This window comes from Crinia signifera, chromosome 5 (assembly GCF_055691185.1).
Source record: "Crinia signifera chromosome 5, ASM5569118v1, whole genome shotgun sequence".
NCBI lineage: Eukaryota > Metazoa > Chordata > Amphibia > Anura > Myobatrachidae > Crinia > Crinia signifera.
Genome location: NC_139221.1, coordinates 164523641 through 164545823, shown reverse-complemented (window position 1 = coordinate 164545823; position 22183 = coordinate 164523641). Strand labels below are relative to the sequence as shown.

Here is a 22183-nt window from a genome sequence, read left to right as displayed (position 1 = left end):
TTCAAGAGGGAAAAGGACCAAGGTCACATGACCCATAGATTATCAGGTGTACTAGGGTGGGAGCCCTGTGGGCCCAGGAACCTCAAAGAAAGGGAGTTAACCAAAGGTAGATTTTACTGTAACTCCCGTTTTCTTCTTCAGGGTTCCTGGGTCCCACAGGGATAACATCGGGATGTCCCAAAGCAGTATATTACAGGTGGGTAGATGCCTGAGGGGCCACCAGAGCCTGGCGCCCAAACGCAGCATCTTGGGAAGCAAAAGTATCAAAGGCTTAGAACCTCAGAAATGTGTGGACCGAGGACCACGTTGCTGCCTTAGCACCACGCCAAGAAGCCTACAAAGGACCAACTGACCGAGTCGAGTGTACAGAAATTGATGAAGGCAACGGTAGTTTAGCCTTCTCATTGACCTGCTTAATTATCCATGCTAATCCAGCGATCCATAGAGCACTACAAGGAATCCGAACATCTGATAGATTCCGTACGCTATACATTAATGTTAAGGGCCCGTACCCCATCCAGAGATCTCTCTTTGTTAGAGAGGTTTGAGGAACAGAGGGCCGGAACCACTGATTGACATAGAATTTCGAAAGTATCTTAGTATGATAATTTTAAATTTTAAAGTATGATAATTTTGTTCGCAGGACAGCCCTTTCCTGATGGAGCACCAGAACGGGGAACGACAGGAAAAAGCCCCCAAATCTGATACCCTCCTTGCTGAGGTGATAGCCATCAGAAAGACCACTTTAGCAGAAAGCCACTTTAACTCCACCGAAGTTAGAGGCTCAAATGGTGGTCCTGAAAGGGCTTCTAAAACCACTGATAGATCTCAAGGGAGGAGTATAGGGGGGATGAATCCTAAGTCCCCCTGAAAGAATGTGCGCACGTCCAGTAGTGTTGCCAATTTTCTCTGGAACCACACTGATAGAGTTGAGACCTGAACTGTAAGGGATACCAGAGGCAGACCCTTATCCAGGCCACTCTGAAGGAAAGCTAACAATCTTGTGCTTTAAATTGTCTGGTGCCATAAGATCTTGCCTTGCACCAAGAGAAATAGGTGTGCCACACCCTATAATAGATATGTGCTGATGCCGGCTTCCAGGCACTTTTTTAGAGAAGCCCTTCTTTTTTAAGACTGTCTCAAGAGCCACGCCGTCAAAGCTAACCTCTTCAGGTCCGGGTACAGACAAGGACCCTGACTGAGCAGATCCTGTCGCAGTGGTAACAGAAACGGAGCAGCTGACAGATGAACTAGATCAGGAAACCAGTGTCTCCTGGGCCACCAGGATTAGGCTTTCCCCTTAATGTTTGAACTTCCGGAGAACCCGAGACAGAAGTAAAACTGGCGGATAAGCTTATGGAAGATGAAAGTTCCACTGTATGGACCGTGAATGCAGCCTGTGGATCCCTGGCCCTGGAGCCGAACAGCAGCACCTTGTTGTTGTGTTGAGATGACATGAAGTAGATGTCTGAAGTGCCCTATCTTTTGGCTATTTGACGAAACACTTTGGGGTGCAGTGACCACTCTCCTGAGTGAACATCCTGTCGACTTAGAAAGTTGGCCTCCCAATTTAGAATTCCCAGGAGAAACACCGCTGAGATGGCTTGCACATGGCACTTGGCCCACTCTAGGGGGAATCCTGGATACCTCCCTCATGGCCTTTATACTCTTCGTGCCTCCTTGGTGGTTTGTGTAAACCACTGTGGTGGCGTTGTCTGGCTGTATCTGAACCAGTCTGCCGATGCTGCGACAGCTGAAGTGTGTTTAAGACTGCTCTCAGCTCCAGCATGTTTGTTGACAATCTGGCTTCCTCCTAAGACCATCTTCCTTGCAAGGATCGGGATTCTACTACAGCTCCCCAACCCCGCAGACTTACATCTGTGGTGAGAAGCACCCACTGTGGAATCCAGAAGGAGTGAATGGACTGATGATGCCTGACCCACCTGACTAGGATCAGCCTTTGCAAAGGATGGGAATAAAATTGCGCCCACTCGATCATGTCAAATGTGGACACCAACAGACCTAGCATGTGCATGGCTTACTGTAACGTAACTCTCTGGAGGCAAAGGAAGTTCCGAATTTTTGCCTGCAGCTGCTGGCCCTTTTCCAGAGGGAGTATTATTTTCTGGGCTTTGGAGTTAAGCAAGGCTCCTAGGTGTAACATCTGCTTGGACGGCACCAAGGCAGATTTCTCCCAATTTATCAGCAATCCGTGAGTCTGTAGAAATTCCTTGGTTAGCTGTAAGTGTGCTAACAATGTCTCCTGTGAACTGGCAATAATCAAGAGATTGTCCAGATATGGAAGGCTTGGAACTGAAAATGTTGTGGTGGTATGGTGAACCGCAGGAACCATTGGTGAGACTGAGCAATGGTGACATGCAGGTATGCATCCTGAATATCCAGGGATACCATGTAATCCCCGGTTCCATTGCGAAAACAATGGACCTTAAGGTTTCCATGTGGAATTTCGACACCTTTATAAACTTGTTCATTGATTTCAAGTTTAGTATGGGTCTGAACGATCCGTTTGGTTTGAGTAATACCCTTGACCTCGTTGTTTTTGAGGTACTGGCACAATCACTCTGGACTGAAGCAAGGTGTCCACTACCTGTTGTAGAAAGGCCCTTTTTAACGGATCTTTCGGTAGATTTGTTGGAAAAAACTGTTGAAGGACACAGCATACTCATGGATCACCAATTCTCTTACCCAGGCATCGGATGTTGTCTCATTTGCATAGAGAAGTCGGTCCCCCAGAGGGAGGCCAGCACCGCCAGGCATCGGGCTTATCAGGCTTAGGGGGTGCCTGTCTCGTCACCTAGGGCTGTCTGGGCTTAGGTTTGGCTGATTTGGTTTGTCCCATCTGTCTGCAAAAAACCTGAAAAGTGCTATCCTTTGAACGATTAATACTAGAAGCTGAGTGAAGGCATGCCTTGTTGGCTGCTGCCAGAGAGGCAACTATTTTATTGAGTATTTACTGAAAAGGGTAACACCTCTAAGGCTTGTTTGGACTCCGTGTCCACCATCCATAAGCGTAACCACAGCATGCGTCTGGCGTACACAGAGACTGCTAAGACCTTGGCTGCCAATTGGCTGGCATCCATCATTGCTTCAGTTATGTATGTAGTGGCCTGTTGCACGTGTGACACTGGGAGTTCAGCTTCAACCTTCAGCCAGTCCTGCACTGCCCTAGCCGCCCAGGCTAAATACTGACTTCAGGCACTGTTCTAGATGTCTATCTGTTACGTCTATTAGAGAGGCCCCAGAAGTGACCAGCAAAACAGTGGGTTTAACAAGGCTGGTCACGTGGGAGTCCACCGGTGGTGGATTCTCCCATAGTTTGGAATACTACTGTAAATGGCACTATGTCCAGTACACCATAAGCCAGAGGCTGGGTAGGACAGTGAGTGCTTTAAAAACCTGTTAGCAGGCAATGTTTTTACAGGGGAGCAGCGCCCAGCAATCCAGGAGTCTGCACAGCGATGAAGATGGCTGCCAGCTTCTGTGAGTGGAGCTGAAGGCACGAATCTGCAGCTAATAGGCGTGCAGCAGTGAAGTGAACTGGCACCTAAATTATGGGGGGAGGGGCCACAGGCCGTGCCACCTCCCCCTAAGCTGGACTTCCCCCACCGGTATAATGAAGCCTAATGGTAAAATGGAGGACAGCTTCCCTCTCAGGAGAACTGCCTCCAGCCTGCACTCCCTTACCCTGGTGGGCTAGTGGAATCCCTGCTGTGGGGGGGCAGTATCCACACCAGCGCTGTGACCTGCTCCCACAGAGTACACAGCCTGAACAGCGATTTATGCTCTCAGTGAGAGCGCTTACCCTCCCACAATCTGGCCAAGCTGTTCAGGAATTTTTCGGCACCCAGCAGTGCTGCACTGGGCTCTTGTTCCATCCTCTCTGCCTGTGTACGCCCCGGGGGGTGACAGGGGGTGATGGATGCCGGGCCAGGGGGGTGATGGAACGGTAGTGCTGTAGTTGCCATGACTACCAGCGCTACTAGCTCAGTGTAAAACTAGAAAAAAAAATCTAGTCTAGTCTAATAGTAAAAGCTTGGGATTGCCTCCACGCAATCCCAGGAGAAAACACTGGTACACCTGCTTCCTGCAGGCACCAACAAAAATCTGAGTGACCTAGAATGGAGGTGGGATTATAGGAGAGAGGAACCAGGCATGATGGGAAGCTTTGGAGAGTTGGTGCCGGTACTCTGGATCCGCCTACAACCCAATGTTATCCCTGTGGGACTCAGGAACCCTGAAGAAGAAATTATAACTTAAAATGATTGTTTCAACTTGGTATTATGGATGATCTCTAGATTTTCCCTTTTTTTTTAATTGCTGTAACACTAAAGCCTCCTTATATCGTTGTAAAGTGCCTTGAGTCCTATGGGAGAAAGAGTGCTATATTAACAAAAATACTGTTGTTACCTTGCAATAATCAAGCACTTTCAATGCTCGATTTTCCTTGGTCTTCTGCAGAGCCAGCTTGTTGAGCTCACTTTCTGTAAAAAATCCCCAGGCCCTCAGAATATTCATTGATTCTGCAAGCTTCATACTCTGGACTGTGGTCTTGATAAATTGACCAACCCATGGATCTATTTTAGGAATACTAGGGGACGGGTGACAAGAAACAAAAATTAGCAGCAGACAAGGATTTCAACACAATTTGCAAACTAAATCTTGGTGTACAACTTCTGACATGATGTGGCACTGCAACGATCTATCTCCCAGCCAGCTCCACTGGGCTTGCTCAAGCTTTTATCAGAGAGATACAATGTGTGCTATACAATTTTGACTAAGTGCTACTTGTGATTTAAACTACACCATATTTTGACTACACTACAATAGTATGTAGTGCAATAGCATGACATGTAGTACAAAAATACCTGCATGCACATACTATTTAGCCTTGCGATATTGACTATGTGGAAGCGTGCGTCGCAAGGGAAACCAAACAGTGTGATTTGAACTAGACACAATGCATTTTGAACTAAAAAGAAGCAAATCGCACTGTGTGTGTGTGTGTGCACAACTTTCTCTGCCCATATTATAATTGCCTCACCTGCAATGCACATGGTTTTCATCATTTTGATAACAAAGTTGTCCTACAATCAGGTCTGAATAACTGTAGGCCCTATATCGCTACTGAATGCACACAAGGACAGGACATCTGTCAGTTGCAGGGAACATCATAATACACTTCGCTTATTAGGAACGTGGAAAAAACAATGAAAAAAAATGAACATTGTGCAGATTGCTGAATATGTCACATTCCATGAATGACGTGAATTTTCCTTAATTAAGGCCGCCATCCAATAGTTAAATATGGGTACTTTTGATGCGATTCCAACACATTGTTGCGACGCATTGCTTTAAAAGTGTCATATCATATGTCCTTTTCCTGCGATTGCAATGTGTGCGTGTTCCCGTGTGCCTCGCATTGCAAATCAGACGGGTTGCCATAGATATTTATCGCAGCTCGTAGCCCTTGCTGGCTTCGCATAAGATACAATGTATGCAAAAGGACCACATACAATGTATCATACGCAATCCAGCCGCTCAGGAGCTGCTGGATGAGTAAGTGCGGATAAGGGGCCTGGTTCAGAACTGATCACTCATCCGCTAATTTGCATATGCATGCGAGTAGTTAAGCTACTGACAACACAGAAAGAAATCCCACCCTGTGCAAGTTTGCAAGTGAATTACAAAAATATCTCTGTCCAGTATCGTGTCACACTGCTCCCTCGTGGGGGTCCACGACCCCCATAGAGGGAGAATAAAATAGGTGGCGAGCACAGCTCACCACCGTGCCTGCAGCGTGGCGAGCGCAGCGAGCCCACAAGGGGCTTCATTGCGCTCCCCCCACTGTGCAGTCGGGATTCCGACGTCTGAGTAATGACTGTCAGAATCCCGACTGTCGGTGAAATATACCTCACCCCCTCAAACGCCAACTTCCTGTCAGCCAAATTGCAAAGAGATTGTGCTTAGAAAACATAAGCACTTATGAGCAGGGCCCTCCTCATTTATACCATCAATGGCCCTGAATTTTTGGGTTCATGTGGTGCCGTGTCTGAGGGAACAAGGATTGCATGTGCAGCAGGGGTTATATAGCTTGTGCCCCATATTCTGCAATGTTCTTTATTGGAAGTCTTCTGCTATTTCTGTTTATGTATTTTGTAAGGCATTGCTATTCCTTTGGCGTCATACTTACCAGACATACAAAACACAGCATAGATAAAAAGTATCGCTAAGAGACAATTGCTAAATATTTGCAATGGAGACACGTGCTATATTTTTATTTGTGTAGAATCAGATCACTTTGTAAGTACAGAACAAGTAACGCCTACTGTGATATCCCAATACCTAGAAGTACCTGGCAGACTCCGCATAACTAGTAGCGCCAAGTGTTGTTGGACTAGATCAGGGGTTCTCAAAGTCGGTCCTCAGGACCCCACACAGTTCACGTTTTCCAGGTCACCCAGCAGGTGCACAGCTGCACTCATTACTCATTGACACAGTTTAAAAGATCCACAGGTGGAGCTAATTACTTCACTTATGATTCTGTGAGGAGACCTGCAAAACATGTACTGTGTGGGGTCCTGAGGACTGACTTTGAGAACCTGTGGACTAGATGTCATCATTTCTTGTCAATATCAGTTTGATACCTTCCAACAGTACTTCTAAACCACCCGGCAGTTGTTCCCTTTTACACCGGCTTCCCCCGACATTATGCCGGGTAGGGGACGCCGGTGAATTCAGGTCCTGAGCCGGCGCTTGGAGATGACATCATCTCCAAATGCTGGGAAACCTGCCGACCATCACCCCCGCAACGCCGCCTGACACCCCTGCAAACCCAGCACCCAGGTAAGCTGCTGGGCTGCCCCCAGCCTCCGTCCGGCTGTGAATTCGCAGGCTGGACGATTATGGACTGCACATGTGTATGGCCCACAGAACGCATGCGCAAGTCTGTCCTGTGATAAAATCCTGCTACTCTTCTAATTGCTGACTGTTCGAAAGGTGTTTGACAGGAAGCCAGTGGTTGGGGATGGTAACCGGCCATTTTCTGTGTCACGGAAAATGCAAGCGTACCCAGTCCTTTCACGGAAGCGGCGTATAATTGATTGCTGGGCTCCGAATTTAGCAGCAATGCGATCAGGTCTGAATCAGGCTCTTTGTCACCTGTGCAAACAGGACTAGGGATGGCAATCGACCATTTCAATCATTGATGGTCTATGAGCTATGTTAAATACTTTGGCCAGATGGTTTCCCACCATCAATGATGCATGCCTCCCAACTTCTGTGCTTAAGAAATAGGGACAAAGGGGGCGGGGCGTATGCAAATGAGGGCGCGGATTATGCTAATTAGCCGCAACCTCATTTTCATACGAGAATAGATGCTGTGCGCACGCGCACAGCGTCTATTCTATTACATTGGGGGGTCTCCCAACTGCCACCCCCTGCAGCGGGACAATGCCTGCCGCGGGTGGGACAGCGGGACAGGACCGAAAATCGGGACTGTCCCGCTGTAATCGTGACAGTTGGGAGCACAAGCAATGAAAATGTATCTATAATTATTTTGACAAAGATCCTGGACACGGGGCACAGACAGTCCCACAAAGCCCCGCACCTGGGCTCTCATTGGTCCACAGCCTACTGAATTGTAAAGCAGGGGTGACCATCGGTGGACAAATCCATCAATGGTTTAATTTCAGGTGGTTTCACACATGAGAGAGCATGTATCATACCTTGACTCCTGACCGTCATCCCTGAGTCGTCGGGGCCGGGCCTGATTATTTTCTCCTGTAAGATCCCCGTCCGGATCTCCTCCTCTCTTCCTCTTCTGAGGCTGCTGTGGGCTTCGGGCTGCCATATCAGGAGAAATTCGGCTACTGTATATATTAGTTCTTCTAATAGAGCGCAGGGCGCGGCACTGACTCGCACTTGTCTTACCCACGTGACACAGACAGTTGCTGACGAACCATGGGTCACCGGGCAGTGCGGAACTGCGGGGTGCACTGCGCATGCGATTCAGTTGTCATATCCTGCTACGCCGGGTCCTACACTACACATTGCGGCGAAACAGAGGTAATGAGACTATTTACTGCGGGCCCTCGTGGATCGGTGGAGATCAGCTCCGCGCTCAGTGGGGTATCATTTTTGCTCATCCCTAGGAAAACCGGGGCGGGGGATACTTTGTACTACCAGTACCCAAAACACTGTTTATATTAAACGCAATGGAGTGATTTTTACAGGGCATATCGGGTTTATAATGTACAGGTTTATAATATAATTATATTAAAACATGCTTTTTTTTTTTATAGAAGGATTATAAGCTTTGATTTTTAAAATTTACAGATAAATAGAATATAGATAGAAATGTATAATTAAATGATTTTTTTAAAATTTGGTGCTAATACCGGTATACAACATATAACATTTATCCCTAAGACAACATATATGTGCATGTGTATTTGGTTGAAGAAGCCCATGCCAAGGTTGAAAAGCTTGTAATTAGTGCACCCACCTCTTTCTATAATTTATTTTCACTTATCACTTATAATGCTTACACCAGGCATATCCAAACTCCGGCCCGGGGGCCAATTGAGGCCCATGCTGTCATTTCAAGCAGCCTCCAGCCAGAAGCGGGTGGAGCATCAGATGCGGGACAAACAGCACTAAAGGTGGGGTCCCGGCGAGCGCGCCTTTACCTTGCAGACCTGCTGCAGTGAGGAGGTGCCGGCCACCACAGTGAGATGTGTTTGGCGTCTTTTGGGTGAGTATGCATCCAACCACTGCAGCTGCAATTGTATATCACCCTCCTCCGCAATCACAGTGACAGCAGTGTGTGGGGAGGGGGTGCAGCAAGGGGGAAGCTTGCTCCTGTAACATGCAGAGTGGAGGGGGGCGGCAGCGGGAGCCCAAGCATCTCCTGTAGTTCCTGCTTTGCCTATCCGTCCTCTGACTCTCACAAGTGTCTGGAAAACATAGAGATAAGGTAGGGGGACATACAGTCAATGGGGGCAGAGTGGGGGACATAAAGTGAAGGAGGGTCAGGATGGGGGACATACAGTGAATGGAGGCAGTGATGGACATTCAGAGAAGGGGGGCAGACTGGGACATAGTGAATGGGAGTCATACAGTGAATGGGGGCAGATTGGGGGACATATAGTGAAGGAGGGTCAGGCTTTGGGACATACAGTGAATGGAGGAAGTGATGGACATTCAGAGAAGGGGGGACAGGCTGGGGGACAGAGTGTATGGGTGCAGAGTGGGGAACATACAGTGAATGGTGGATATACAGTGAAGGGGGAGCAGGCTGGGGGACATGCAGAGAAAGATGGTCAGGCAGGGAAATATACAGTGAAGGGGGCAGAGTGAGGGACATACAGTGATTGGGGGCAGGCTGGAGGAGATACAGAGAAGGGAGGGGAAGTCTAGGGAATATACAGTGAAGGGGCAGGCTGGGGGACATAAAGTGAATGGGGCAAAGTGGGGGACCATTCTGATGCAATTAATGATTCCAAGAATGTCAGGCTGAATGGTCGGCCCCCCACATTTTCACCTCACCAAAACTGACCCTTGTCGCAAAAAGTTTGGACACCCCTGGCTTACACGTATCATTATTCTCTTCCCTAATTACTTAAAACCATTTAGGAAATCATTTTTCAAACTTCATCACTCACTATATATTTCTTTATTACACTCAAGTAATATTAACACATTATAACTGTTGCACCAATGCACAATTCACTACACTCTCCCCCCTCTCACCGATTAAATTATTTTTTAATAGTACAGGTTGAGTATCACTTACCCAAAATCCATTATCCAAATTTTTGGATAATGGATTATTCCGTATTTCAGAATATTATTATATTTCAATGATGTATATTGAGGTACAGGTTGAGTATCCATTATCCAAATAATCGTTATCCAAATTATTTTCGAAAACCATACATTGCAGAAAGTGAAGAAAATACATTTCTTGCTAAAAACATACTGGGGACATTGGTAACAGCACTACATGATAATTATGTAACTGGCACGAAATATGTGCAAGAAAATGATTGTTTGCCATTCAAATTCAGAGCATGAGATTGTATACAAACTTTGTTTCATGTTTTGAAACCTTGCTTTATGGACAAATAAATATATTTGTGTGTATTTTATGTGATTGAACAACATAAATGCAAGATACCTATGGATACATCATTGAAATACAAAAATATTCTGAAATACGGAATAATCCTTTATCCAAAATTCTTCTGGTCCCAAGCATTTTGGATAACGGATACCTATATGTATACATATTGATTCTAAATAGTCATACCTTATATAAACCAACAGGCACACTGGTGCTATACACACATAGATACCATTCTTTTACTTTCTCTATTTCTTAACATAAGAATCATACCATTCATCTCCCTATATACATACTATATGTACAAAGATCACTGTCAGTAGCATCTATCTGCAGAATTCCTAAGTGAAACTACTAGGTCCCAGGAATAACGCTATCTAACATCTGGCACATAGGGTGTTCACCCATAGACTCATGTATATGAATATGCACATTGAAGGGGTATTGCCCATATATTATGTGACTGTGAAAATCTTGAAGCGTGAAGCACCTGGTCCCGGGAGCCATGCTGGAAAGAAAAGCAGACAGACATATACATATAGTGCATATAGTGAATATGAGTACGTCCAGTGCTATTTTTGTAGGGAAATAGGTTCAGGAACTGTGGGCGGGGCTGAAATGGGCGATGTTATGGGTGGGGTGGAGCTAACAAAGCAGCAGGGCATCAATTGTCCTCAACAGTGCCAGTTACACAATGCCTCCAATTCCCGCAGCAATGCCAGATACACAATGCACCCCAGTGGTGCAAGTTTCAAAAAATACCTAGTGGTACTGTGGCGTGCTCTAAAAATTGGGTGTGGCCAATGAAAATGGGGTCATGATACATAGTGTTCAAGCTAGGCTGTTTTAGCGCCCTGCCCGATTTTTAATGGGCAAAATGCACCCTGCCCCTCTCGCAACGCCCTGGTAAAACAGCCTCACGGGGAAGCCCAGCGTCGCCATAGACGGCAATGCCCGGCGCTTTCCCGGCAGCATAGTGGCTTCGGAGGGGCCGGGCCCGCCCCCTTTGATGACTGTGGCAGCCGGGCCCACCCCCTTTCATGATGGCGGCGGCCGGGGCACGCCCCTTTTATGTCGGCGGCGGCCTGATCATGCCTCTTTCATGGCGGCAGAGGTCCGGGCACACCCCTTTCATGACGGCGGCGGCCCGGGCACGCTCCTCTTGTGACAGTGGCGGCCCGGGACTGCCCCCAGCTGTGACGTCGGCGGGCCCGGTCCGCCCCCCGGCGCCCTGCCCGCTGACAATCCTAGAATAAACATTAATACACATATGCCCCGAATAGTGCAGTTCCAGATACAGCTATGCCCCCAATAGTGCCAGATACACATATTTCCCCCCACAGTGCCAGATACACATATGCCCCCACAGTGCTAGATATGCCCCCCATAGTGCCAAATACACATATGCCCCCACAGTGCCAGATGTGCCCCCACAGTGCCAAATACACATATGCCCTTCACAGTGCCAAATATGCTCCCCATAAAGCCAGATACACATATGCCCCCACAGTGCCATGTATGCACCCACAGCACCAGAAACACATATGCCCCCACAGTGCCAGAATTTCCCACCAGCAGTGCAACTCACCATTGTTGCTGCTGCTGCTTCTGCTACCACCATGTGCTGCTGCTTTTGTTGGAGTGGGGTGGGAGCACAGTACGCGCCTCTCCTGTCCTCACCCCAGTTCGGTGTCCGTCTCCTCCGCCGCCGCCATTTTCAAGGGAACAGGAGTCTGTCTCCTCCGCCGCTTTCCAGGAGAAGGGAGGGGAGTGCTCAGCACATCGCATGTATCTCCTTCACCTCACTGTGTCCCTGTGACTGGGCTGTCAGCCAATCATACCTCGCGGGCCGGCTCCTGATTGGCTGCCGGCCCACGAGCTCTGATTGGCTAGCGGGCCAGCAGCCAATCAGGAGCCGGCCTGCAAGCTCTGATTGGCTGACTTCCCAGTCACAGGGAAACAGTGGGAAGACACACAATGCGCTCTCCTCCCCTCTGAAGGGAAGCGGTGGGGGAGGAGACAGACAGAAGGGCAGGCCATGGAGGTCCCGGAAAACTGTTCCTAATGACAAAAGAGCTTCAGGAACGGCATTCCGGGGCATTCTGGCCCAAAAATAGCCCTGAGTGCCCCTCTATGCCATTGAAGAATGAACTCCTTTAGGTATTCCATATAGCCATACAGAACGACCGCTACAGATTTTTGTGAATGATTGCTGTCTGCTGATGATGGCTATAAAACTTATTCTGCTATTGCTTTCTATTGATACAGGTTGAAGATCCCTTGTCCGAAATGCTCGGGACCACAAACATTTTGGATAAAGGATTTTTGCGAATTTTGGAATATTTTTTTAACATACTAAACTGGTCCCCCAGAAGTGCCCCGATGGTTCCCAACATCCTCAGTGTCCCCTGCTGTCCATGGTGGCCTTCATAATAATTTTCAGCGGCATCTCTGGTCCCAGAGGTGCATTGTGCAAGTGTGTGGGTGCGCTGGTGCGGTGGTCCACGCAATGCATCCGTGGGACCGGTGATACCGCTGAAGAGGATTTTGATGGCCACTGTGGACACTGGGAGACAAGGTAAGTATGAAAAAAGAGGTGGGGGAACCAAAAACCCTGAAATATTCAGAAAAACCACAGTTTTCGGAATATTTAGGTTTGTGCAATATACGGATAAGGCAGGGCTCGACAAATCCCATTCGCCAGGTCGCCATGGTGACCAGATTCTACTTCCTGGTGACCAGTTTGTATTTATTTTTTGCCACAAGGAAGGAAGCAGAATCTGGTCGTGGGCCAGCGTTGCGTGCTCCTTCCTCCCCCCTCTCCACCTCCTAACAGAGCAGCAGCGCAGGCAGCACTGCTCGACGACCCCCCCCCCTCTTCTAACAGAACAGCCGCAGAATGGGCAGCCCTAAAGACCCCCCTCTCCTAACAGCCGTGGTGTGGGCAGCCCTCCTCTAACAACACAACCGCGGCGCAGGCAGCACTTCCTGACCCCCTCTCTCGTCAAAGCTCAGCCGCAGCGCTGCGCGCCCCCCCCCCCCCCCCCACTCCTAACAGTGTAGCGGCGGCAGAAGTGCAACCCCCCTAAAAGAGCAGCGGCAGCAAACACCCCCCTTCCCCCCACAACCAAGCAGCGTCTGGCACCGGGGAGCAGGGGATAATAAGACAAGGAGCGGAAGCAACGGACCAGTAGCGAGAGCAGCAGCTGGTGCTGGGGACCAGGAGACCCACTTTTGCTGGTGAGAAGACTTGCGTGAGGCAAGTCTTCTCACCAGCAAAAGTGGGTCTCCTGGTCCCCAGCACCAGCTGCTGCTCTCGCTACTGGTCCGTTGCTTCCGCTCCTTGTCTCCTTGTCTTATCACCCATTCACTCACTCTTCCCATGTCACGTCACCCCCATCCACTTACTACATCTTGCACCTTATCATCGCCCCTCCACCTCCTCACCCTCTCTATCGCCCCCTGTGTCCTCACCCTCTCTCACCTGACCCCCTGTCACCTCACCCCCTATCACCTCACCCCTTTGCGTAACCAAGCACCTCACCCTATCGCTCCACTGTTGCCTCACCCCCTCCCACCTAACCCTCTGTTTACTCTCCATCACCTTATTCATTCGCCCACTGGCACTTCACCCTGAATCACATCCCCTCCTCTTGTACCGTCACCTCACCCCCAGTCAGCTTCCACCTCTCATCTCATCCCTCTCTCACCTCCCCCCCACCCTGTCTGTTTCCTCTTTTTTGCTCTTTTCCCATCCCCTTTCCTCTCTCCTGTGATCTCACCCACCCAGTCTGTCACCCTCTCTCTCCCCTGCTCCCCCCCCCCTCGTCCACTCTCTCCTTACTCTCTTCCGCATGCCCCCTCTTTCTCTCAACCCTCACTCACCCCCCTCTGTCTCACCTCCCTGCCTCTAGTTTCTCCTCTCTCTTTCCTTCCTCTCCCTAACAGTCTCTCCCTGTCTCCCCTACTAGCAGGAGACTAGACTAGGGCAAGTGACCCCTGGACCCACACTTTTTCACTGACCACAATCACTGGACCCTCTGTCACCTTACTCCACCCCACCCTCTTTTGCCACACAACACCTCACTCCCTCTCAAAACTCATCACATAGCACCCCGCCCCCTCACCCAGTTACTCTCTTCTGTCACCCGGGCACATCGCTCTGTGTATGGGCAGCCTTAAGCATGTGTGGCTCCTACACTTTTGGCCTAGCTCCTAGATTTAAAAAAAAATTGTCAAGTCCTGGGATAAGGGAGATTCAACGTGTAATAACTATAAAACAATTTACCCAATATAGGTCGGTCCTACAAATATACTCCATCTAAATATATATCTATATCCCCTAAGCTGAAATACCCAGTGCTCTTACACTAGTAAGTTTAACTCCTCCCTCTCAAGCCACGAGAGTTTGACCCTCCATCTCCATTTAGGTTAGCCAATCGGGCTTAAAACGTCCTGTTTAACCATGACCGCATACCCACACACTGAGGTAGCCCCTTTAGCGAAACGATCCTGTTAGTAATAACTCGCTGTGCACAGCGGACCCTGCAGCCGCACACTTGGCTAGACATCGACGTGAACCACCATCCAGGACAGACAGGTACTCTTCCGTCTCCCCGCTTTTCTCTGCGCTCTCCCCTCTCAGGTATTTAATGCCACAGCGCATGCAAGCAAATCCGAATATATGCCTCATATTTCCTGTTGATTTTAAACAGCCCTAGTGCTGCTTGTTTGTCCCTCACCCATCAATGCAATCATTGATAATAAAAAAATCTGTGACTAATTGAGAATTAGGAGAATAATTTGGCAGGATTTGTCAGGAGCCATGTATCATAGCTCAGTCCTGTCATGTCTGTTCTGTGTTGTTTTAGTTTTTTTCTGGTATTGGACTCTCTGGTGGCCTCCAGTGGTGAGTCTGTGCCATTACAGCTAAATCTTCTGTGAGTTTAATTAAGCACAAGCCTGGGAGGTATGACCTTGTTATCCCTGCTTGGGAGTTGGGCTGGATCTTTCACAGGTGTCTTTTTTTTTTTTTTGAGGTTTTGTAGGAGGAAAGCGGGGTGGTTGATAGGTTCAATAGCCAGAAGGCGGGAGTTGTGGGAAGGGAGATGTAGATTATTTTTTGTGAGGTCTCAATAACATCGGTCCAAAAGCGGGTAATTAGTGGGCATTCCCACCATATGTGTAGGAGAGTTCCAGTGGCCCTCCCGCACCTCCAGCAACCTGCCGAGATGTTTGGGTTCATGCAGTGTAAGATCGATGGGTGTCTGTACCAACGCATAATTATTTTGTATTGGGTTTCCCTTGTTTGGATGCAGACAGAACTGGCGTGGGCTCTTTGTTAGAGATGGTTAGGCCTAGATCCCTTTCCCAGGCTCGGGTGAATGATGAGGATGTATCGTTATTTGAGTCTTGAAGGAGTTTGTATAACAGTGAGATTGTGTGGGTGGGGTCGCATGTAGCTACGCAGAGTCTTTCTAAGGAAGTCAGTTCTCGGGAGGCTAGTGTGGTTCTAGAGCTTGTTTGCAGGAAGTGACGAACCTGAAGGAACTTCCAGAAATCCCTAGAGGGGATTTCCCATTTTACCTGTATGTCTGAAAACGAGCGCATCCCCGAGCCAACCATCACCTGACCTACTCTAAAAAGTCCCTCTAGTGCCCATTTGGAGAAATCGGGGATGTTCAACCCTGATTGGAAGTCTGGGTTATACAGAAAGGAAGTCATTGGGCCAAATACTGAAGAAATGAAGGGGTTACATCGTTGAGATTTCCAAATAGCTAGGGTAGGGGGGATAGTCGGGTGGGAAGATGGAGGTTTAGGAAGCTTAGGAAGCCAGGGGAATATTTCAGGGTATTGATGGACACAGGCTCCTTCTAGTTCCACCCATTGTTTGTTGCTCCGACTTCTAGTCCAGGCTAGTACCCTGTTTAAATGTATGGCATGATAGTAATTTTTAAGGTCTGGTAGCTGAAATCCCCCTTTTTGGGTACTTTTCATCAGAACTTCCTGTCTAATTCTGTTTTATTTTTACGAAACCATATAAATTGTTGGGTCAGGATTCGGATAGATTTAAATCAAATCTCTGGAACAGAGATAGGTAGGGTCTGAAGTATGTAGAGCAATTTAGATAGGGAGTTCATTTTAGTGATGTTTATTCTGCCTAGCCAGGATAGCTGTTTGTTATGCCATCTGCTATAGTCTGCTCGGAGGGATTTTAGTAGGGGCTGGTAGTTTAAAGAGTATAATCGGGTTAGGTCGCTGGGTAGGTTAATACCTAGGTATGTTATGTGGGAGGGTTGCCATGTGAATGAAAAATCATTCTTCAGTTGGGGGATCGCCATGGCGGGTACTGAGATGTTAAGGATACTTGACTTGGACATGTTAACTTTGAAGTTGGAGATGGCGCTAAAGCGATCCAGCTCGTGTACAAAGTGGGGGAGTGATGTCTCTGGGTGTGTAATTATTGCCAGTTGGTCGTCGGCAAATAGTGCCAACTTGTAGTCCGCCTCTCCGACTCGTATACCCGAGATGCATTTGTTCAGTCTTATGGCTCTCGCCAGGGCCTCCATACATAGGACAAAAATTAACGGTGAGAGAGGACAGCCCTGCCTTGTTCCATTACTAATAGGGAAGGGATCGGAGAGGAAGCCGTTTGTCCTTACTCTTGCTGTGGGCATGTGGTATAGGGCCAAGATTCTATGGAGTGCTTGTGTACCCAAGCCGATATGCTCCAGCACAGACCTCATGAAACTCCAACTGACCCTGTCAAAGGCCTTCTCGGCATCAGTAGAGACCAAAATAGTGGGGATCCGATGCTGAGAGGCGAGATGGATCAGGTTAAGGACCTTGGTGGTGTTGTCCTTCGCTTCACGGCCAGGAACAAATCCCACCTGGTCGCTGTGGATCAATGCAGGGAGAAGTTTGTTTAGCCTATTCGCCATCAGTTTAGCAAATAGCTTAACATCGATGTTTAAGAGAGATATGGGTCTATAGCTGGAGCATACCAAGGGGTCTTTTCCGGGTTTTGGAATGACCATTATGTGGGCCTCTAGTGACTGTTTAGAGAAGTGAGAATCTGCAGAGTTGGCGTTGAAAGCATGGAGCAGTTTGGGCGCTAAGAGGTCTTTTTTTTTTTAAATCACATTTTATTTGAAAGTATTTCAAAACAGTACATGTTATAACAAATCCAAAAAAGGCAAGAAACATTGAACATAACATATGGCTTGCTTGTTTTTTTGCTCTATACATTGGACTATCACATAATCATTAAAGTATGGCAAAGTTGGGCTGGGTGGTCCTGGGAGATAACTACCAAACGGGTGTTTCCTGAGCAATTCTCCCGACCCGCCTACCGATGGAAGTCCAGATAAAGAAGGAACCTGCGACCAGCGGAGAGATTCCTTTAAGCCAATCGAAGTTCGTAAAAGAGCATAGCTTTAAACTTGTTCAAGCCTCATGGTATAATAACAACTTCATGGTATAATAACAACTTAACATACTAATCTTATCAGGATTTATGGGGGGGGTGGGAAGGAAGGGGAGGGGAAGGTCAACAAGACAGGGGGGGACAAGACAACAGATATTTACCATAATAGCCTATCATTCAAGATCCTAGGTAATCTGGCGCAACAAAAACCATGTAGTGTTCTCAAAGATTTTTTGTATGGACGTCTGGACCTCAACACTCAGGGTCAGAATGTAGGTTTCCCATTTGGTATAGAAGCGTTTGACTCCCTTTTCTATATCGTTTAGTGTTGCTTGGCTCTCAAAGAATAGAGTCTTAAGAATAGAGTTCTTTAACTCCGCTAAAGAGGGGGAATTTCTTCCTATCCAAAGAGACAGGATTAGTCTTTTAGCTAATACAAGAATCAGGGTTATAAGAGGAATAATCTTCCTTTTGTTGGGTCCTAAGTTCCAATTGCTAAAGTAGAGGAAGAGCAATGTTAGTGGGTCGTATGTCAGCTGCAGAGTGAATGTTATGTTTAGGAAGGCAACTAGTTTTCTCCAAAATATTCTTATATGCCCGCATCCCCAAAAATTGTGAAAATAGTCTGCTCCTCTCATTTTGCACTTTGGGCATAGTCCTAAGTCTCCTGGGATAAAGTGGCTTCGTTGCTGTTGTGAGATATAAGCCCTGTTAAGAAATTTGAGGTGCGTTTCTTGAAGGGAGGCTGATTGTAGGTATTTAAGAGAGGTGGGGAGTTTTTTTATTATTGTTAGAAAAGGTGGGATGGTGGGGATGTCTACCTTCCATCTATTCTCCAGGTTCTGGAGCAGCTTATCTTTTGGGATTACTATCAGGGCTTGGTATAACTTTCTTATCCTGTATCCCAAAATATTATGTTGGGCTATAAGTGACAGAACTGGGTCAGGGTGAACTGGATTCGCATAAGCCTTGGGGATAGATTGAGCATAATGTCGCGCCTGCAGGTACATATAAAATTGTGTGTTGGGAAGATGATACTTAGTTGCTAAGTCTGCAAATTATATGATTGTGCCTCCTGGGTCGAAGACGTTGCAAATGGCTGATATTCCCTTCTGGTGCCATTCCAGGTACAACGGGTTCTCCAGGCCCGGAGCAAAGCTGGGATTACCCCAGAAGGTAACATGTGGCGTGCTAGCTGGGTTTCTACCAAAACCTTTATGGATTGAAATCCACATTTTATATGTTTCTCTAAACAATAAGCTATTTTTGATGTCATTTGGGATGGCCTTACGTGGGGCATGGAGCAGTGCTGCTGGTGAGAATGGGTGGAAGAGCGCCCTTTCCAGGTTATCATTTGTGTAAGTGGATCTGTTAAGGAGCCAGTCAGTCGTGTAATGAAAATGGGCTGCTTGAGAAAAAGCTTGGGCGTGGGGGAGTGCGAATCCTCCTTGTTTTGGGAGAACCAGTCTGGACATAGGCATCCTGGGCTTTTTTGCTGCCCAAATAAATTTAGTGATCATTTTTTTTTTTTTTTTTCAAACATATGTTTATTGAATTTTTCAAAATTAACTTCAATTACATACATTTCACAATGGGTATAAAGGGAGAAGTATACATCAAGTCTTCCAACATAACAGCAAATTATTTACACCAACAATGATACCCCAGGGGGGGATTTGTCAACCTCTGTCTGTCTTTGCTTAAATCTAATCTGTAATAATGTGTCGGAATGGAATACAGACTTCCCTGCTTGTGTGTTGGGTTGGTGTCGGCACCTAAGCAACTTTTCGGTGTTTTGGTTTTCGAGAACCTTCATGGTCTTGAGATAGTGGGGGAAGGTAAGTTACCCTGAGGTGTTAGACACTAGTTTGCTGTCAGTGAGAGGAAGATTGATGGAAGTACGTAGGGAGGGGGGGGAGCGGGTGGGGGGGAGGAGGGAGTGTCTCAACTATTTACAAAGGTAGGGAGAGGGATATGTCATAGTTATAATCACTACAATAATCAGGGGGATAGAAAAGGGGGGGGAGGGGGATGTCATTTGCATGCATCTTGGGTTTGTTCGAGGTATCATTCTCTGGAAAAACTATCTTAGGGTCTGCGTTAATTGATCGATTAGTCCATGTTTTCCTCAGTAGGGAGGGGGGAGGAGGTTTGAGGATGGGGGAGGTAGTAGGTATTCTAGCAGTCCCCTACTTGCTTAGTCTTCTATCTTTTCCGTCTGGCTACTTTTTTACAAGGTATATCACATCATATACATCACATTCAAAAATACAATATACAATATTCAGGTTACATTATTAAGGTTACAATGTCTGTTAGAGGTCTAGTGCCGAAAGAATGCGTGATTGGAACTCTGGGGGTTTTGATCGAATGTATGGTTCCCATTTTCTCATGAAGCTAGTGGATAAGGTTTTTGTTACATGCAATGAGTTATACCGTTCATACGACATATATTTCAGCAGGAGACCCTCCAAATCCATGAGAGTGGGGGTGTGTTTATCTATCCAAGATGTCAGAATCACCTTTTTTGCAGCGGTAAACAAAGTGGTCAGAAATGGGATTAGATGGCAATGGGTTTCATCCAACTGCCATAACGAGAAGTCTAGAAATAACATTGGTATTGGATGTAGCGATAAGCATAAATTGAATGTGGTGTTTACATAGTACATTATCTTGTTCCAATACTTTTTTATATGTCCACAGGTCCAAAAGTTGTGAAAGTAACATGCTGAATGGTACCCACATTTGACCTGATTCATCTGGATCGAAGTAACTGCGTTGTCTTTGCGACATGTATGCTCTGTGTATGAATCTAAAATGTACCTCTTGTAAAACAGATAATTGAAGTAAGCGCATTGAGAATTCATATCTGTCATATATGTTAGTTGTGTCCAATAAAGGAATGTCTTGTAACCATGAGAGTTTGGATTTATTCCATATGTTCTGTGTGTCTAGGAGTAATAATGCCTCATAGATGATCTTGGGTTTAAAGGAGCCTTTCATTAGTTTGTCAACCCATACATTTATCACTGTATGTGGGTGCAAGATAATTTGGGACAGGGATAATGATAGAACGAAGTGGTGTAGTTGCATAATCGGAAACAGACTGCTGTGTGGCAGTTCAACTTTTTCTCTAAGAGCTGAGAAGGGGATTAGTTTACCTCCAGGGTCAAATACTTGGGATATTAGTTTCAATCCTTTGGCCTGAATGCGATTAAAGGTTGGGTTGTTCACCGCTGGAGGGAACATAGGGTTGCCGCATATTGGTATCCACTCAGTGTGGGTACTGGAAGTCCCTATTCTTTTGCAAATCTGTCTCCATGAAAGATAGATATCCTTAAAGAGGGGGTTGGTCATGATGTTTTTTGGTATGTGCTTGGGGTCAGAGTGTAATAGGGCTTTCGGGGTGTACGGGAAAAACATTGCACTGTCAAGTGCGTAGATTGAGAAGATGTCTGTTTCTGCGAGCCAGCCTACTGCAAATCTTGCTAGGAGGGAGCTAGAGTAATTTGTTATGTCCGGCAGTCCCAATCCACCCCCTTTTTTTGGAAGTTGTAGTTTGGATAATGATATCCTTGCTTTTTTGTGGTTCCAAATGAATTTGGAACATGCTTGGTTTAATATTTTTACTTCTTGGGCTTTAATTTTTATTGGAAGCATCTGTAATGCGTACATCAGTCTCTGCATTACTACCGTTTTCACCACTTCTACTCTCCCTAAAAGCGAGAGGGGCAGGTTCTTCCAATCTATTAAAGTTTTGAGGAGTTTTTCAATTATTGGGGGGAAATTAACTTTGTCTAAGTTTGCTAATTTGTTTGGGATCTGCACTCCAAGGTATTTTATGTGGCTGGAGTTTAGTTTTATGGAATTAAGGATGTCTCTTGTCGGGAAGTTCGGGGGAGGTCCCTGTATGGTTAGGAGTTTCGACTTATCGATGTTCACTTTATAGCCTGAAAATTCTCCGAAGGATTTTTATTTTTTTTTTATTTATTTTTTTTTTAAATACTTTTTATTGTATTTTTCAAATTTTCCATACAGTTGATTTCACAAGAAGACATTTTATCTTTTGCAGGTTATTCATGTAATACAAAAACAAACAACGTCAAACATAATATCAGTTCTCATTTTGTAATTCTAGGCTTTACAAGAAGACCACATCTTGGGATACAGTGGAATGAGTTCGCTTCAAGCCTATGCAAGGAACAGACTCTCCTTTCTATTTTTAAACAAAAATAAAGAACTTAATTCTTCTGTAAGAAATCTCTTCTGATTTTTTTTTTTTCTTCTATTACCCCAATACCCTGTTAGCACAGGGATGGAGAAGTCTCATACTTCAATTAGAGTTATCCCTGAAGAGCCAGAAATTGTTATCTCGTATGGAGTTGTACCGGGTATCATGTCCTCATGTTTCTATATACTATATAATACATATATTAATCAGTAGTATAAACCAAATATAGTTAGAATGGGGGGGGGGGAGGAAGGCATAGGAGGTGGTTTTGAGGGTCACAAGGAAGACAAACAATGGGGGGGGGGCATGCCTGGTTGTTTCATCTAGATCCTTTGAGTAGTCACAATTATTGTATAAAGCTCGTCATCCCAGCCGAGCCCAC

At 46.5% G+C, this 22183-nt stretch overlaps 1 protein-coding gene and 1 long non-coding RNA gene across 5 annotated transcripts in view; one reads left to right on the top strand and one right to left on the bottom strand.

Moving 5' to 3' along the window:
- Positions 1-8103, bottom strand: part of LOC146079591 (centromere protein N-A-like) — a 110488-nt gene extending 102385 nt beyond the window's left edge. Inside the window, exons 1-2 of one of the 4 annotated variants that reach the window (XM_083186308.1) lie at positions 7746-8103; positions 4429-4609 (exon numbers count right to left, since the gene is read on the bottom strand). In XM_083186308.1, the coding sequence (XP_083042434.1) occupies positions 4429-4609; positions 7746-8023 (459 nt within the window). In that variant the 5' untranslated portion in view covers positions 8024-8103. The remainder of the gene's footprint in view (positions 1-4428; positions 4610-7745) is intronic. The other 3 variants (XM_083186307.1, XM_083186306.1, XM_083186305.1) reach the window with 3 other exon arrangements.
- LOC146079592 (uncharacterized) lies at positions 7967-21826 on the top strand. The gene is made up of 4 exons (XR_014474628.1): positions 7967-8085; positions 8573-8773; positions 20274-20416; positions 21709-21826. It is a non-coding gene; the product is annotated as an uncharacterized LOC146079592 (long non-coding RNA).
- Positions 21827-22183: the final 357 nt, after the last annotated feature.